The 17,920-nt window shown below is 48.7% G+C and overlaps 1 protein-coding gene across 3 annotated transcripts in view; it reads left to right on the top strand.

Annotated features, from left to right (window-relative positions):
• RAB11FIP5 (RAB11 family interacting protein 5) overlaps positions 1–17,920 on the top strand; it is a 93,900-nt gene that overhangs the window by 52,944 nt on the left and 23,036 nt on the right. For all 3 annotated transcript variants that reach the window (XM_067533664.1, XM_067533663.1, XM_067533665.1), the window contains exon 3: positions 1,008–1,752. In XM_067533664.1, the coding sequence (XP_067389765.1) occupies positions 1,008–1,752 (745 nt within the window). The remainder of the gene's footprint in view (positions 1–1,007; positions 1,753–17,920) is intronic.

Here is a 17,920-nt window from a genome sequence, read left to right on the forward strand (position 1 = left end):
CTCCAGTGATTAAAGCAATCTGAGTTCTGTCAGTCTCAGCTCTCAGAAGGCAATGCACAGCAGGGATGCCGTCATGGTGCATTAACTTCTGCTGTTTGCTGAGAGAGAGCCATAATTAGTCCACAAATCATTTAATTGGCCTAAGACAGTAGGATCAGAAATTCCCCTATTAGATCAAGAGGCTGTTCCTTGGTAACACCCAGTATTAACACATTAAAAACCAGCTTCTTAGCCAAACAATGCTGCATGCTACCATAGAGTGCGTATCCTGTGTTGCGTTGTCTATGGTGTGAGAATGCACATAACTGCTGCTCCCCAATACCCTTGGACAATTATATGCATCAGTGGGTAAACCAAACCCCATGGCATCAGAAGATCTAATCTGATGTGCACCTTTAATGTCAGGCAATTCTTCAGATTGGATTCCCCAACTAATAATTGTAAAAAGCTGTTGGGTGTCTTCAGGCAGTACATGTCCTGGAAACGGGAATTAACACAGGGAAAACTTAAGTCACATTTTCCCACCCACCATGGGAAAAGTCCTCAACTAAATTAACTATTCTTCACAAAGCAATATGTTAGCATGGTCATTGTAGTGACTCTTAGAGGAACAGTTCTCCTCCAGGTCAAATTTTAAGCCATGCTTCAGCATAAATCCACTTACCTCTGAGAACTTTTCAGATCGTTCCTTGTCTCTATCACTAATTCCCAGATTTATTTTAAAGTAAGGTTTTAGCCCTTTGGAAAATCTCCTTCCTTGATCCTTCTGTGAGATCATAGTGATGCACTTGGTGAGACGACTATAGTTTATATAGCAATGCGCTCATGCCTAATCTTAGTATTTAGTATGATTAGGAGAAGCCACAGCTAGGGTTGTGGGGGGGAAGTAGGTGCAGTTTCACTGATAGCTTCAGCATTGGCAGGCGGTAGAAGACAGCGTTGCTGTGTGGAGTATCTGGGTTTAAGGCAGATGGTCTCATTTGGTGCTGCTTTTTTCCTCCTTCCAGTTAAAGACTATCTGCCTTCGCCAAAATTGACCCACAAGAGAGCGTTCAGTGACGAGGTCTCCCAGGTTAATGTGGTAGCTGAGCCGAAAGCAATCCAAAGCCTGAAGCCAAAGAATGACCCTGTCTCCAGGTCCTCTCTCTGTGTCAATGGAAGCCATGTCTACAGCGACGAACCTGCACCAAAGAGCCCTATGTCTGGCCTACCTTCTTCCTTGCCGCTGTCCACACCTCTGCAGCACGTGGCCAGAAAGTCTGAGGAGGGCTTCCGTGCTGGCTTCCCTTCTCCTGACTCTGAAGACCTGCCATGGGGAGTCAGCCACTTTGAGAAGGGGCAGCAAAAGGACGAGCCCAGATTCATTCCCTCTCCTCCCAGCTTAGCCGTGCAAGAGGAGAACAAGGTCTCAACTAAAGCTGTGACCCTCAGCAACCATCTCAGCCGAGCCAAGCTGGAAGAAGGCAGCCGCTTAGAGATCAAACCCATGCAGATCGCAGCGCCAATGGTCTTCTCCGCGGAGGTGACGAAAGACAAACCTCACGAGGAAACCAGAAAGGAAGACAAGAAGTCCAAGGTCAGCCTCTTCCACCATGGAGGCAACAGAGGTGATGCAGGGAACAAGAGCTTGGGAGAGAAGCTGGGATCCTCCCTGCCCACATCTCCCCCAGTAACAGCTGGGGGAGAAGAGAGGAGTAAGACCAGCAGCTGGTTTGGTTCCAAGGACACCAAAGAACCTTCTCAGAAACCCAGGTCAGTAAAAGCAGGATTATTGAATGTGCTGAACTGCTTCTGAAAGTCACACTTCAGAAAAAAATATTTCCAAGGGGTTCTAAATGTCTGTCGGTGTCTCGTGGAATGATGGTCTTGTGGCTAAAGCACAGGATTGGGCGTCAGAAGCTCTGGGTTCTAGTTCTGCTTCTGCCACAGATCCACTGTGTGAGCTCAAGCAAAGCAGTTCACCCTTCTGGGCCTCTGGGATAATGATCCAGTTCTCTCAGGGCTGAGCTTTAACTCATTAATGTTTGCAAAGCATATGTGAGATCCTTGGAGAGAGAGTGCTATAAAATATTATTCTTGGGTAGCTAATATTCCCTTTGCACTTCCTATTTTGCACACAGTTGGCATCTTGGCTATCTAGTTGCAGGTGCATTGCTTATAAAGGAGGATGTGCTGCCCAGGGGGATGGTGGGTGGGTAACTCTGGGTAACATGACCACTTCTGAAGTGAGTAATCCCAGCTCTGCTGTTCCCCTCTGTCCTTCTAATTGTGAATCTCTGATCGCTCTAGCACTGCACGGCTCTTCATCCCCTACACAGGTGCAGGAGTCTACGGCACATGGAACCATTTCAACTTTGTGCCTCTTTGATATGCTGGTTATATCATGGAGATGCAACTCCCACCCCATCCTCCTCATTCTTAATGGGTTGAGTTCTTGTCTCTCATTTTCAGCCCAATCTTCCTGACTCTTCTGCTCCATTACGCTTGAAGGTGTGGGGTCCGAGACCTTAATTACTCGGTTTGTATTTTAAGCGTGCAGCAGATAGTCAAGTCTGTTTGCTTATTGTGATATTTGCTCCTCTGAGGCCGCTGGGAGCTGTCATGCTTACCCCCTGCTTGTAAGGTTCTGATCCAGTGACCTGATGTGAACATGTTCCTCGGCACCTCTTCCGTTCTTCCAGGATCCTGATCCCGCCCTTGAAGGAGCACGGATTTGGGGAAGGAGTTCAAAAGGATCTTCCTAAGCAAAGAGTCGTAAACATATATCCTGCCAAAACAGCTTGAACTCTGCCCTTGTGGTGGTGATAGCCGCCAGCAATGCAGTTTTTTGTTCCTTATGAACAGCCTTGTTTTAAAAACCACTTAATCATTCTAGGATGATATTATTCATTCTACTTAGTTAAAGAAAACCCTCACTTTTTAATCTTCTCTGGCGCTGCCGCACACTCCTACTTAACGCTGGACCGGCTCTCAGTGCAGGGCCATGCTGCAGAATTGCGGTCAAATTATTGCAGTGTTCCCAGGCCCTTGACTATTCAGTTTAATTGAAGTGCTACAGATTCAAAATCTGGTTTGCTGCTGCTGTCTGTATTTTGGTATTAAAATACCGCCCTTACCTCTAAAATATGCAATTTTTAAGGGAAGCAAACTGATGTGTGAGTTACGTGCGCCTCTGTATCTTAAGGAGAAATACATTTGCTATATAATAACCATCATAATTTAGAATCTGAAGATTGGTGAGTAGTCTTTGCTTTGCAGAAGGAACCTTTGCTTTTTCTTGTTGCATCCATTCCACTGAGTCAAACAGTTACTGGCTGCCTCTTTGCCCTGATTGTAGAAAAGATTTTGTTCCGCTCCTGGAAGCTTTCCTTAAGTTTTCTGCAATAAGTAACTAATGAAGTCGCATTTAGGTTCAGGTTAACCAGACTTGTCTGTGTGGCATCTGTCCAGTTCTGGCGTTAGAACACAATTGATCGTGCAAGATTCACAAAGTCAGCCTTATTAAAGGCATGTGATTAGGAAGATGCTTATAGTTAAGATGTAAAGGAGCGTGTAGCTAAGAGAGGTTTGGCAGGGTCCTGCTTTGAACCACTTTAAAGCGACTCTCTTTCAAAGGAGGCAGCTAGTTTGAGGATCCACTCTTAGGTTTTGCCAAAAAGATTTTATTTTATGGGTTTTTTTGTTTTAAAATTTCAAAGATCTGGGTTTTATCCTTTGAACACTCTCCTACAGTACCGGAAACCAGCCTTGCACTAGAGAGCAACATGAGCTGCTGGACTGGGGTGAGGGGAGGTGTGTGGGCAGGATCTGAGCTCTAATCCTGGTTTTCCTCTTGTGTGTTTAAATGGAACCTGAAGTTGCTGTGCTTTATCAGCCAGTTGATACTGCCCACACCTGCGTTAACTGCCTGTAATAAAAGGGATGAATGTTGTAACTCTAACTTATCCCTTGTCCATTAAGGAAAATAAATTTTGAAGTGTATTTAAATCATGCTGTTCTCAAGAATTTGTTTAGGTTTGCAACATTGATTTGAATGGAAGCAGGAGAAGTCTGTTTGTTCTTTGGAGACTCAAGTTTTTAAAGTAAGAGGGTGTTTTGAAAATGCTGGTTGTGTGTCTAGGGCTGCAGAAGAGGAACAAACCCAGACCTCTTTGTTTGAGGTGAGGGCCTGGGGCGCTGAAACAATTGGTTCAAATACTAAAAAGATTTCTTACAATGTTATCAGAGCTCGGCAGGCTGCGCTTCCTGCAGCGTGAACAAGGATGATAAAACATGGCTACCTTGCATGAGGCTCACTATTTAGGGGAAAAAACAATTCTTCCCTTGTACCTCTGTGGAAAATGCTGCAGTTGCAGAAGGCTGTAAACACGTGGAACCAGATTAAAGGGGGGAAATTATAAAAGGAAAAAATAAAATCACTTTACAAAGACATTCCTTACCTCGGCTCCTTCCGCCACCTTGCATTATCAGAGAGCAGCTCCCACACAGCACTTTGGGGTGGGGAGGGGAAGGAAGGAGGGTTCAGAGCTCACTCCATCTGACAATTAAGTCAAGATGTTAAACATTATGATCTTACTCTTTGCTATTCAGTGGGCACTTTTGACAGAGTTTTACCCACTAAATGCCTTCTTGAGATCCCAACTCCTGTTGGATGTCAATGGGACGTGGGCTCCTAGGTTACTTGGGAAAATTTTACCCGATAGGTTCACATCTTGTATTTTCTTTTCTTCTTGGAGAGTGAAACGAAAACTAGTCAGTTTCTAGTTAATTTCACTTCCTGCTTCTCAGTCCCTATTTCTGTGCAGATTGATTTGCCAACACCTCTGTGTCCTACAGGTAGGGCAGTATTAGCCCCATTTTACAAGTGGGGCTGCTGCAGTAGGCAGGTTCAGAGAAGCGTCCAGGGCCACGAGGAAAGTCAGTGGCAAGCTCTTCCCGCTTCACTTCTAATGTGGTCTTCAGGAACCACAAACAGCGGCTCTTCTCCATTCAGAAACGCAGAAGCAACTGAGCAAGCCAGCAGCAGACTTCTTCCTGGGTGGAAAACCCTCTCCCAAGCCTCCCTTAGAACGGTGATTTCCTTTCTGCTGCCTCTTTTCGACGTAGACCTGGCGTCGGCGCTCTCCCCCCGCCCCTGAATGTTCCTTCAAGCCCCACTTTTTGGGCATTTGTCCCATTTGCTGTTGAACAGTTGGCAAGAGCAAACGGGGCAAATGCCCAGTTTTGCGTCCCACCCCAAAAATAAAGGGGGAAAGTCCCAGATAGCTTAAAAATAGGATTGTCTGGGTCAAAATGGGGCATGTGGGCACCCTATGCAGAGTGACCCTAGCTGGTCAACAGAGTAGACAAGTGGAACTTGACAGGGGTATTTTAAAGCACCTGGGAGCATCTTGCACTAACCTGGTTACCAGCAAATACCAGTGTCACAAATGAAGGTCTGGTAGCTGATGAGTGTGTGGCTCCTAGGTAGAGTGAGCAGATGTCCCGGTTTTACAGGCACAGTCCTAATATTTGGGGCATTGTCTTGTATAGGTGCCTATTCTCCTCCCCCTTCCCCGCCATCCCATGTCAATTTTTCACCCTTGCTATCTGGTCATCCAGCTCCTAGGTTTGGTAATGGGACGCACCAAGACCCTCTGACTGTAGCAGCTCCTAGTTTCTGCAGCACGTGTGAAATTGTGCGCCGGGTTCAGCTAAATTTAAACTGTCAGGTTTTATTGACTTAATGAAATCACTGCTGGGTGCTTTTGTGTCATGTTTCAATGCTAAACTCCAGTGATTGTACAGTGTCCCTCCATTTTCAGCCGGCAGCTTCTTTTCGGCTCAGGGAGAAGCTGGCAGGGGTGAGGTTGGAGGTTTCAGTGCCAGGGGGTGGGGGTGCAGTTGGGAGCTGGGAAGGCCGGAGGGAGGGGCAGTTTGGAATGGGGGGGGGGAGTAATCAGCCCAGTGGGATTTTTGATACGTCATTTTTGCTTTACCACAAAAAACAAGGGAAACTCTCCAGTGAATACAACCCTGTACAGTTGACCTGAGAGCTTGCCAGGGCAAGCATGAGACCTATTCACCTACTCGTATCTAGGATCATCGTGGGTTAGAACAATAAAATGAGTATATTTTACTGCCTAAGGGCCAATAGAATTAGAGAGAGGGTGTTAAAAACTGTGGGGCAAATGGCAAATATAGAAACACATTCGACCCAGTAAGCAGAAAGTGAGGCTGTGTTAAAAACACACACACCTTTACATCTTCTCAAAGGGCTTTAAAAACCTCTGACTACAAAACAAACTCCATTAGCCTGATGAGGGATTAATCCACGCGATGGATGAATTGCTCGTGGCAGCTCGGTGCTCTCTGGAGTCTGCTGCATGTCGCTTTTCCCAACTCTGTGGCCCTCCTGGCTTAATTTGATGGATTCCCCAAGACCGGCCTGCTGAGGTGGAGATATTAAGGTGTTTAACCTGGCTGGAGCTGAATTGTGCACTGCCCTGCCTCTTGTGTCGCCCTTTACTGCCCTTCACTGCCAGTCTCAGAGCCCCACTTCAGTGAAACGTGTCCCCCCGCCCCGCACTGGACTTGGAGGAGATGTCTCCAGGGCAGATCCTTGACGCAGCACTGCAATTAAGGATTACAACAGGTGCAGCGAAGTGGGGCCCCTCCCACTTCAGGGGTGGGGGAGACGGCCAGGTTTTCAAGGGTAGCCACTGAGTGAGTGTAGCTCTGTTTTAGGTGCCCAGTTTGAGGCCGCTGGGGTTTGGTTTTCAGACGCGCTGATCGCCTGGAGCGTTGGGGGTGCTCAGAACCTCGGAGAGTGAGGCCCCGGCTGCATCGTGCCAGGTACCGCAGATCAGTGGCTCCTCCTTTCCGCTTTGGCCACGGCGACTTGCCCGGGGGTCTGGCCGTGGGCAGAGGTTAGAGTGTGTGGGCTCCAGAACCCCAGCAGCCTCCTTCCCACATCCAAGGCAACTGCGGCCAGGATGGATGAATCCACCTCTTCATGGCTGGTTTCCTGCTTGGCCTGCATTTCCCGGCCGGCCTGGGAAGGGCTTGAATGGGCTCAGAAGGAAGCGAGCCAGCCAGCTGGCACCATCCCCTCCCAGCCCCCCACAAAACGGAGTAGCTTCCCCGCTGGGGGTCCGCGCCCCTGCGTCGCTTGGCTGACTCTCTGTGTATGGGCGTCAGGTCAGACCTAGCATAGGCTCTGCAGGTGAACCAGGTGGGGGAGATGAGGGTGTCCAGGCCTGTGATGGGGTGAAGGGGGAGGGCGTAGACAGAGTTGCTAAAACGCCCCGTTCTCTTCCCCTTCCAGCCCTGGCCCCAGATCCCCCTGGGACATGAGCGCTGAATGGCTGGTGGGTCGTTCTTTGTCGCCTGTCCATGTAACAGTTCCCGTCGTCCCCTGTCCACAACTGGGAACTCTCTGGGGGGAGTAGAGGGTGGTAGGGGCACCCGGTCCCTGCCTCCAGAGAGCCTGTAGTCTAGGACAAAGTGCTGCGAGTAGGTGGGATAAATAATGGGAACACCAAGTTGCCCTGCCTAATTACTCTGCTGTTCTGAATGTCCCGTATTAAAAACTCCCCATCAGCCCCACCCATCTGTGTGCATTCATCCCTCCCCTTGGAGAAGTGACTGAGCGCGCTTAGACTGCACGCACTGCAGCTGTAACCCTTAGACTGACTTTTGTTTCACCCTTTCTACGGAGATTCTCTCTTCCTCTCCCCCCAACTGACGTCCCACAGACATGGGGCCAGGATAGGGTGACCAGATGGCCTGATTTTATAGGGACAGTCCCGATATTCAAGGCTTTTTCTTATATAGGCGCCTATTATCCCCCACCCCCGTCCTGATGTTTCACACTTGCTATCCGGTCTCCCTACCTGAGCGGCTCACTCTCCCAAGAGGCAGGGGTGTGTTGGGAGGGCAGAAATCCCATTGATCCGGTGTGAAGCGCATGCCCTGAAGTCTTCGCCACAGCAGCACAGGGAGTGATTGGTTTTTTACCCCCTCCATTGTTTGAAGAAAATGCCTCATCTATGTTTCTCTTACGGTTGGAATTTGGGCCTTGACTTCTCAGCTTTTCCCTGCGCGTTTCATTTTGTTTCTCTCCTAACACAGATTTACCCTCCTTTTGTGGAGCACGGCGCAATCTCCGGATGACGAGCGCGTGGTGAACGTAGTGCGGTGGTGTTGTGTTTGCTCTGAAGAGCAGCCCGGGAACTGTAGGAAAAATCTGACTGTGATTATCTGTTGGATCAAGATGAGGCGCTCGGGGTTGCTCTTTCTTCCCCCCTTCCCCCCCTTAAATCGAGAGAGCGGCCAAGCTAAGATCTGAAATGTGCTACCAACCAATGGATTCCTTTTTCCCCGCATCAATGTATCTGTTTTGGCTCACTGATCTGAATGTTCCTTTTCTGAGAGTTAAGTGGGTTAGTCAGTATTTTAAAAAACAGTGCAGATCTGTGACCCCGGGTGGCGTGTGTGAGACGCGCACGAGTTCTGTAGTCCTTAGCGCTCCACGGTTGTCATCTGACAGACAGCTGATCTGGTAGGAAGAATTGGGATGCATTTCTTTTAATGCTTTCTACGGTTGGCTAAGCCATGAGAACGGGAGTGGGGGAGAAAAGGCTAAGGAAGGGCAAGTGAATGGCATCAGGAAGGTGTTATCTATGTGAGCAATTTGCCTGGTGTACAGGGTTTTAGAATCATAGAAGATGAGGGTTGGAAGGGACCTCAGGAGGTATCTAGTCCCACCCCCTGCTCAAAGCAGGACCAACCTCAGCTAAATCATTCCAGCCAGGGCTTTGTCAAGCCGGGCCTTAAAATCCTCTAAAGATGGAGATTCCACCACCTCCCTAGGTAACCCATTCCAGTGCTTCACCACCCTCCTAGGGAAAAAGTTTGTCCTAATATCCAACTTAGACCTCCCCCACTGCAACTTGAGACCATTGCTCCTTGTTCTGTCATCTGCCACCACTGAGAACAGCCTAGCCCCATCCTCCCTGGAACCCCCTTTCAGGTAGTTAAAGGCTGCTATCAAATCCCCCCTCATTCTTCTCTTCTGCAGACTAAACAAGCCTAGTTCCCTCAGCCTCTCCTCATACGTCTTGTGCTCCAGCCCCCTAATCATTTTTGTTGCCCTCCGCTGGACTCTCTCCAACTTCTCCACATCCTTTTTGTAGTGGGGGGCCCAAAACTGGACACAATACTCCAAATGTGGCCCCTACCAGTGCTGACTAGAGGGGAATAATTACTTCCCTCAATCTGCTGGCAGTGCTCCTACTAATGCAGCCCAATATGCTATTAGCCTTCTTGGCAATGAGGGCACACTGCTGACTCATATCCAGCTTCTTGTCCACCGTAACCCCCAGGTCCTTTTCTGCAGAATTGCTGCCTTGCCCGTCGGTCCCCAGTCTATAGCTGTGCATGGGATTCTTCCGTCCTAAGTGCAGGACTCTGCACTTGTCCTTGTTGAACCTCATCAGATTTCTTTTGGCCCAATCCTCTAATTTGTCTAGGTCACTCTGTATCCTATCCCTACACTCCAGCGTATCTACCACTCCCCCCACTTTAGTGTCATCCATGAACTTGCTGAGGGTGCAATCTATCCTATTCCTCAGATCATTAATGAAGATGTTGAACAAAACTGGCCCCATCACTGACCCTCTGGGGCACTCCGCTTGTTACTAGCTGCCAGAAGAGCCGTTGATCACTACCTGTTGAGCCCTATGTTCTAGTCAGTTCTCTATCTGTTTTATAGTCCATTCATCCAGCTTTAACTTGCTGATAAGAATACTGTGAGAGACAGTATCAAAAGCTTTGCTAAAGTCAAGGTAAATCACATCCACTGCTTTCCCCACATCCACAGAGCCAGTCATCTCATTGTAGAAGACAATCAGGTTGGTCAGGCATGACTTTCCCTTGGTGAATCCATGCTGACTGTTCCTGATCACCTTCCTCTCTTCCAAGTACCTCAAAATGGATTCCTTGAGGACCTGCTCCATGATTTTTCCAGGGACTGAGGTGAGGCTGACCGCTCTGTAGTTCCCTGGTTCCTCCTTGTTCCATTTTTTTGAAGATGGGCTCTAGATTTGCCTTTTTCCAATCATCTGGGACCTTCCCCAGTCGCCACGAGTTTTCAGAGGTCATGGCCAATGGCTCAGAAATCACATCAGCCAACTCCCTCAAGTTTTGTAACAGAGCCAGATAACAGGTACTAGTGTCGCTAGACTTTGCTGGCCCCGTCTCAGTTTGATCATCTCTAGTGTCATCGTGCTTCAGGATCTGAAATCCCGAGAGCACAGCCGCCAAAATATTAGGGTCTAATGGTGCCTTTTAAGAAAAGAGTGTGGTGAAAAGGGCTGTGCTGTTGTGTGTGTTGCTTTCCTCTCTGGTTTAGAGTGGAGGGGTTCCCATATTTCCCTTGTGTCCCGCCAGGTACGTTTCCTAAGTCCAATCCCTTTGAAGGTATGTTGATTTCCGGTGGTAAGGATGGGGAGTTTGCGTGCTGGAGGGCCTAGTATCAGGGGTGAACATCATAGTGATGACGTATATGATTAAATGTTTGGTGGGAAAGATTTTCTTTAGCCATCGCTCCCCTCCCCCCTGCCTGGCCCTGCAGTGCAATAATTAATAGCAGAATACACCTATGAATGGTTGGTCTCAGATAAACCACTTGAGCATCCTGAAGGGAACACAACCTACAAGCAGATTTCTAGGAAGCGAGTGTCTGTAGCTCCCTCTCTTCCGCTACCAAGCTCGTCTGAATTGATGTGACTGTGCTGGGGGATATCTAATTCGAAAGACAAATACAATATTTTAAAAGGTACTGACAGGACGTTTGCTCAGCCTGACCCAGCTAACTTTTTTTCCCCAGGGTTCTCACTGTGAATCTCTTCACGGGAGAGCTTAAAATATTGGGGGGATAGTGGCGGTAAAAGCTGCAGCTTGCTGTGTGTGACATGGGATTGGTGCCCATCTGATGAAGAATGCATTTGATCTAGGGACTGAGAGCCAAGCTCCTAGGTTCTTTTCCCAGCTTCGCCATAGATTTGTTGCATAACTGGATAGGGTATTTACCCGCTGTGTGTCTCATGAGCCCTGTTTCACAGGTGGGGTAAATCTGGGGGTGGGAAGGGAAGGGTATGAGATCCATTAACTCTGGCAATAGTTTTCCGATCCTTGGACTGAAGAAATGCCATGTTGATTATTGCTTTTACTAGTTTCGTAAGAACAGCTCTCTGGCGTAGCACGGCTTCGTTGAGATGCTGTCTTTTAAAGTCAAGCACTCAGTCACAGTTACTAGGAGAGGATTTTTGCTCAGTACAGTTCTGAAGCTTTTAAAGGGCTTTTCCTTTTTAGTCTTGGTGTTTCATTTACTGCTCTGGGAGGGCAGGCACAGAAGTGTAATGTCAGGGAAATGGGAAGGTTGTGTTTTTTTTTGTCTCCACCTGACACAATTGTTTTTTGTTTTTGTTTTTTAAATTCAAACAAGAGTAGAAAATAATTGATTGAACTATTATCCCCATCCCACAGATGCTGCAGGAGGAGTTTCAGGGGCTTGTGTTCTCTGGCAAATACCTATCCTCCTATAACCAGACACTCCCAGGGGAAAAATGCCTATTTGGATTCTGATGTTGACAGGAGTAGTCGTCATACAAGTTCCCCCTCCTCCCCACTGTCAAAAACAGGTATTGAGTAGGACTTCTAGAATGTGGGTCCGGCTCCCCCTTCCTCTATTTAAAGACATGGCTGAGAGTGGCAGTTGTAGAAGTTGAGGGACTCCTGGGTTCTGGCCCTATGTGTGGTGCGGACATGATGCATTTTGCTGGTCAGTTCACTTCTGTCTGTCCCCTGTAAAATGGGGACAACAAATACAATGTGTTCCTCCAATTCTTACAGTTTGGAAAGACTTTAAGTGCAAGGTGGTGTGAATGCGCTCTTGAAGTCAAGGCTTCAAAAATCAGTTTCCCTCAGGGGAGGAAGAAGTTTCCTCTGGCAAGTGAAGGGACCTGCATAATGCAGCATTACAAAAATAAAAGAAGTTTGAACCCTTTTAGTGGTGAAGACACTTTTTTTCCAAACGTGAGTAGAATGTACATTGATGCAGTGTCGCCACCCTGAGCCTGCAGCCAGCTCCCCTGGCTTGGCTGCTGCTCAGGTCTTTGCTAGCTGCTCAGGTGTGAAATTAACACCGCTCCGGTGAAATTAACACCGCTCCGGTCACTTTTCCCTGGTGTTCAGACCTGGTAGGCAGAAGTCATGCTGTCGAGAATCGTCTCCATTTCATGCTGCTGGCAGAGCGGTGCGGAGCAGCAGAGTCAAGCACAGGAACTGACCGCAGGGGAGGACCATCCAAATAATGGAGACAGGAGGTGGGGGCAGAGTGGTGTAGCCTCTAGAAGGGGTCGCTTCTCCTTTTCAGCATCCAGAACGTAATATGAAAGAGATCTCCCAAGCAGCGTCTGTGGATAGCACAAGAGTAGAAAATTCGACTGCTGCTGAATATTTACGGCCCTCTGATCTTCAGAAATCTCTACAAACATTCAGTGACTAATCCTCAGCAACCCTGTGGGATAGACGAGTATTATCCTGGTGTTACACGTGGGAAACTTGACATAGTAGCTGAGTGACACGGACAAGATCACAGAGGTCGCTGGTGTCCGACTGAGGGTTAGAACTTGGAAGTTCCTGGCTCCCAGCTCTTTGAACAGATTTCTAGACTATACAGCGCCCAGTTAGCATGGGACATACTCACATTCCTTTCCAGCCAGGGATACTCTGCTGACAGGGGAGGGAATCATGGGGGCAGCTGCCAGCAAGGGAGAGAAATGGAATGTATGTGAGAGAGGTGAAAAGATTGACAAAATGGAAAGCGAGATCAAGTCAGCTAAACTCCAGATGTGAGAGCAGTGGAGAAGATTATAAAGCATTGTAAATCCTGTGCATCAGGGGCTTGGTGCCAGAGAAGTCACAGAATCTTCCCCAGAGAAAGGGAACATGGGGTGACGGGTTTTTCTGAGCAGGATGGCAGTGTGGCTCTGATCTTAATGCATCAAAAAATCACTTGTGTTTTCAGGACTGGTCCGTGACCTCAGGAATACAGTGAAGAAGTTTTGGGTTTTTGTTTACTTTCCATGGAGGCAGTGCGGAGCACGCACTCCCCCTAGTGTCACGTTTCTGTATTTCAGACGAGTAAAACAAAAGCAGGATTTCTGCCTCCAGGAGGGTTCCTAAAGGACGGTGACCATTTCTAAAAAGCCTGTACCTCCGACTAGAGAAAACCCAGCCAAGGTAACGGCTGCCCTGGTTGGCCAAGACACTGCAGGTTAAGGGAGTGTCATGTATTTGGCTGTACGATCTGTGGGGTGTCTGACGGGTGTATGATCTCCAGTAAGGTGTGTGTACACACACACACACACACGGTGAATGCCAGGAGTTCTGTGTGTGTGTGTCTTGACGGAAGTACACTTGGTTTCAGACCCTGCAGAAATGTGACATTTCCGAATTCTGAAATCTGTTGACATTGGCTTTGTATTTTTTTTTTTCAAGCCTCTTAGGCTACGGTGTGAAACACTGTTCTGGGGTGGATCCTTCACAGCCACGTCGCTGAGAGCTGGAAGGACGCCTGTGGGGACTGGGGACAGTTCACAGCCTGAGTTTTCAGGGTGGGAAGGATTTTGGCTTTAGCTCTATAGGTGGTTTAATGCACTTGGCCACACCCAGGCCGTAAGCTGACTAGGTCAGGAAGCTGAGCAGGGGCTGGCAGACCCTTCTTGGAAGGGTGGACAGAGAACTTCCAGTAACTCCTGTTCTAGCAGAAACAAAGTGCTGACCGTCCACAGGGGAGAACTGAGAGGTTCTGGCAGCGGGTTGCAGGTTTCACTGCTCCTGCAGCCCAAGCGCCCTGCGTTGTTCAACCTTTTTAAGTGCAAATGTAAGCGAGGGTTGAGGTGGCTGGCTGGAGTGGGGAGGTGAGGCTAGCCGGAGTGTGAGGGGCCTGGCTGGGTCTCCTGGCTGGAGTTGGGAGCCAAGAGGCCTGGCAGGGGCTGGAGGGCAGCTGGGGAGGGGTGGGGGGGGGAGGCTGGTTTTGGAGCCACCTGGCTGGAATGGGGATGCGAGGCCTGGCCGGGTATACAGCTCAGCCTACATAGGCAGCAAAGTGTGTGACTGATCTCAGTGGCACTCAAAGGAGCAATGGTCTCAAGTTGCAGTGGGGGAGGTCTAGGCTGGATATTAGGACAAATTTTTTCCCTAGGCAGGTGGTGAAGCACTGGAATGGATTACCTGGGGAGGTGGTGGAATCTCCATCCTTAGAGGTTTTTAAGGTGCGGCTAGACAAAGCCCTGGCTGGAATGATTTAATCGGGGCTGGTCCTGCTTTGAGCAGGGGTTGCACTAGATACCTCCTGAGGTCCCTTCCAACCCACATCTTCCATGATTCTATGACTGTCTAGTAAGCTGTTGCCTGTGATGTGTAGAGGGTGCCAGAGAGCTTCCTCTATCAATGCAGTTAAATGGGCAGCCTATGGGCTTATTTCTGTGGAAAATCAGGCTCTTCCGGCTCTCCGGTTTCCCCTGAAATCAGTAGGGCTCTGCCTGGTGCTCCCTGGAACGTTATCTGACATTTTGCAATTGCTCGGATGCGGTTTTTGGAGGTTACCGTGTTAAAGATATACAGAGAAACGCCATCAAGGTGAGGGTGGGGCCTTGCTTTGCTCGTCCAACAAATAATGAAACCAGTTCAGCACTGGCATTGCCGGTGCGATTCCCCTTACCCTGAGCCGGGTACTGCTGGTGTATTTAGCCATGGCGAACGGTAGCTAAAAATCCAGATGTGCTTTAAAACTTCCTGAGGGAAGGTGGGCATGAGCCTGCCCTAGAGGCGATTAAAGAAACATGACACCAGCTCTGGGGGCTGGATAGAGTAGAGGAAGGCGTGGGTTTGTGGTTAAGGCTATGGACGCACAGCTCTGGGGAGCTGGGATCTATTCCTGGCCTTTCCACAGACTTTCTGTGGGATCTCCCCAGGCCTCCACTGCTTTGTTCCTTGAATGGTCTCTTATTCTCTGCATAGTGGATGTAAAATGCTCCCAAATCGGAGTTCTCTACTCACACCCTAGTGGGGTTTGTACATTTGCTGTGCACAGATGTGGGTGTCCGGCAGTGGGGAATCGGTCATCTGTCCATTTCCTGTCTGTAACGCAGGGGGTGATGAGCATGATGATTCCCTGCCGCACAGCGGTGTTCTGAGCATAAATCTATTCAGCCCTCACATATTTCAGTACCGAGTGCTTATAAATAATTAAATGAAATGGCTGTCTGATGCAATGCTATTGTCTTCTGTGGAGCTACGCAGAGATGTCCCGTTATGTTCTTCCTGTAGCCGCACTCTCTGCCTTCCACCCCAGGACGATTAGTGCTAGGGCTGTGAAGGAGAGCTGCGTGGACTCTGAGACAGTACAGAAAGCTCCTGAAATGTGGTTTCAGTGTAAAGCCTTTGCGCCACATCCACCAAACTCAGTGAAGCCTCACGGGCTGGGACTGCCTTACGGTTTGAGACACAAACCACACGTGGGTTGGTGGCATCACCTGGAAGTGAAGTCCCATGAAATTCAGAGGTTTTATCTGTCCCAGGGGGGCCTGAGTTTCATTGTAAAGAAATCTGGTCTTGATCTTTCAACACTGCAGCTGGATGTAGCTTTCTTTTAAAAATAAGGAATTTGGGACCCGAGGGGGGGGGGGGGGGATGGGACACGGGGTGGGTTGCTGGTAGTGGAAGGGCCACTTGAGTTTCACCAGAACTGCAACTCTTTGACTGCTCTTGCTGGCTAATGTGGCTCTTTGCCGAAGTTGCGTAAGAGCTTTCCTCCCTCAACAAAACGGATGGGGGCCGTCTGCAAGCGAACGCATGTTACACGCCTGTTCCAAGGACACGGACAACTTGAAATCCAGTCCGCTGTGCAAAAGTAACCATTTCAGGCACAGCGCCTTTCCCCAAACTCTGCCCCTTGCCTCCAGATGCTATTTTTCCTTCTGGTTTTAAAAAGGTTTCTCTCCCTGTCGTTGTGTGAGGAAACCCACAAACAGCAGGCGAAACTGTGCAAAGCTGGGGGAACAGTAAAACGGGCCAACCACAAAGTAAATGGAAGGGGAAAAAGCCCTTTATTTTTTTCAGATATGTATCCATAATAGCCAAGAGAAAATGCAGAGATGCTCATTAAGTTGTCTTGGCTGTGTTCCTTCCAAAGCAGCTCTATCAAGGTTGGGAAGGCCAGCATTTTGGCTTCTGCTGCTGCTTTCTCCCATTCCCACCTAAACTCTTACATATAACTGTAGTGTTAAAAACATGCATCCGTGCTTCATTCGTTTCCTGTTCTGGAAATCTCCAGCCCAGGTTTTTGTCCGTAACCTGGCAGTACCAGATCCGCCTACAGGCATGTGATGACTGACATTTACTAAGGAAGCAAGTTTAGTTTACAGCCTTCAAGGAGAAGTTTATAAATCACACACAAAAAAAGGAGCCGGGGAAAAGAATTTCTATGGGGGAATTATTTTAAAATACCCTGATGGTGTCAGAAGTCAAGTGGTGCCTATAAACTCCAGTGACGTGATGCAGTTCGGTGAACTGTCTCCATGGGAGAAGGCTGTAGGGGGATGGAAGAGGAGAAGGTGCTTTGTACATTTCCTCCTAACTGAACTTGAGCACACCGAGAGAAACTGGCTTAGTGCCTATTGTGACATCTAAGGGCCCAATCCTGTGACATCAGTGAGACCAGGAATAGGCTGTATATATAATATAGACCGGTGGTTTTCAACCTTTTTTCATTTGTGGGCCCCTAAACATTTTTGAATGGAGGAGCGGAACCCTTGCGTGGACATAGTCTGCAGGCCCCTAGGTTGAAAACCGCTGGTATAGACTGACAATATAATAAGGGTGTTTGGCTTCCCCCACCTTCCTCCGTAAACTTTGATTTGCCCGAGTTATTGGCATCGATATTTCTCTTGTGGCCAATCACCCTAAAAGCTGATGTTTGGCTGTGTGGCTCGTCCCTAGAATTGTAATTTGCGGCCTTGTCCCGATGGTTGCCTTGGTCAGCTCTGCGCTGAGCCCAGAAGTGGCGGGTGTTTCTCTCTGGGCGTGTCAGGTGCTGCCCATACATGGCAGTGCAGGGAAACTGTCTCAGACTGGAGCGTTCCAGCCAGGAAGTGCCAGAGAAACTTCAGTCTGAAGAACCCTTTTTAAGACAAGTGACTGATTTCTGCGCTGAAGGGACCCTGCGTTGGTGCATGAGACTCTGGTCTTTATGCTGTCTTCATCTTGCCTTTCACACCATGCATTCCACTTGCTGAATGCAGGCCTTAAAACTGGCTGCAGAGTCACTGGCTCCTCTGATCCCTTAGCTTTTAGAAGGGGCGGAAGGAAATGGTTCTCAAAGCAATTCCTCCTTCATGACCACTTTGCCTTAGAGCTGCTGACAAGGGGAAGGTTCTCTGGGTGCATTTGTGGTGCCTTCTCTCGAACAAGGGCTGCTGGCTGAAAGTGGAGCAAGTAGCTACATGTTTCCTCTTGTGCCCCAGAAATTAGCAATGCCATTCACTCCTGCAAAGGCACCGAGGGCCCAGAACCCGGGTCTTATGAGAAGGATGTAGCGCCCAAAGGACTGTGCAAGAAGCAGCCCCTGCTCCAGAGACCACACAAACTAATCGAAGACTGTTGCAGGAGGTGTGGGCATGCCAAGTGACAGGACAGAGGTGGTGAGGGCAGCGGTCTGATCACACAGCTGTGCACGTCAGGGATGGTACCAGGTCACTGAACCCATTGAAAAAAAATAAAAAAGGTCTTTTCAAAAATTTCTCACCGCCCCCGCCCCTGAGCTCCCGCTTCAGACAAGTGACTGTTTGACTTTTATATTATTTGTTTGGTT

Source organism: Emydura macquarii, unplaced genomic scaffold (assembly GCF_026122565.2).
Source record: "Emydura macquarii macquarii isolate MOO-44397 ecotype Brisbane River unplaced genomic scaffold, CSIRO-AGI_Emac_v2 contig_3345, whole genome shotgun sequence".
In the NCBI taxonomy this organism is placed as follows: Eukaryota; Metazoa; Chordata; order Testudines; family Chelidae; genus Emydura; species Emydura macquarii.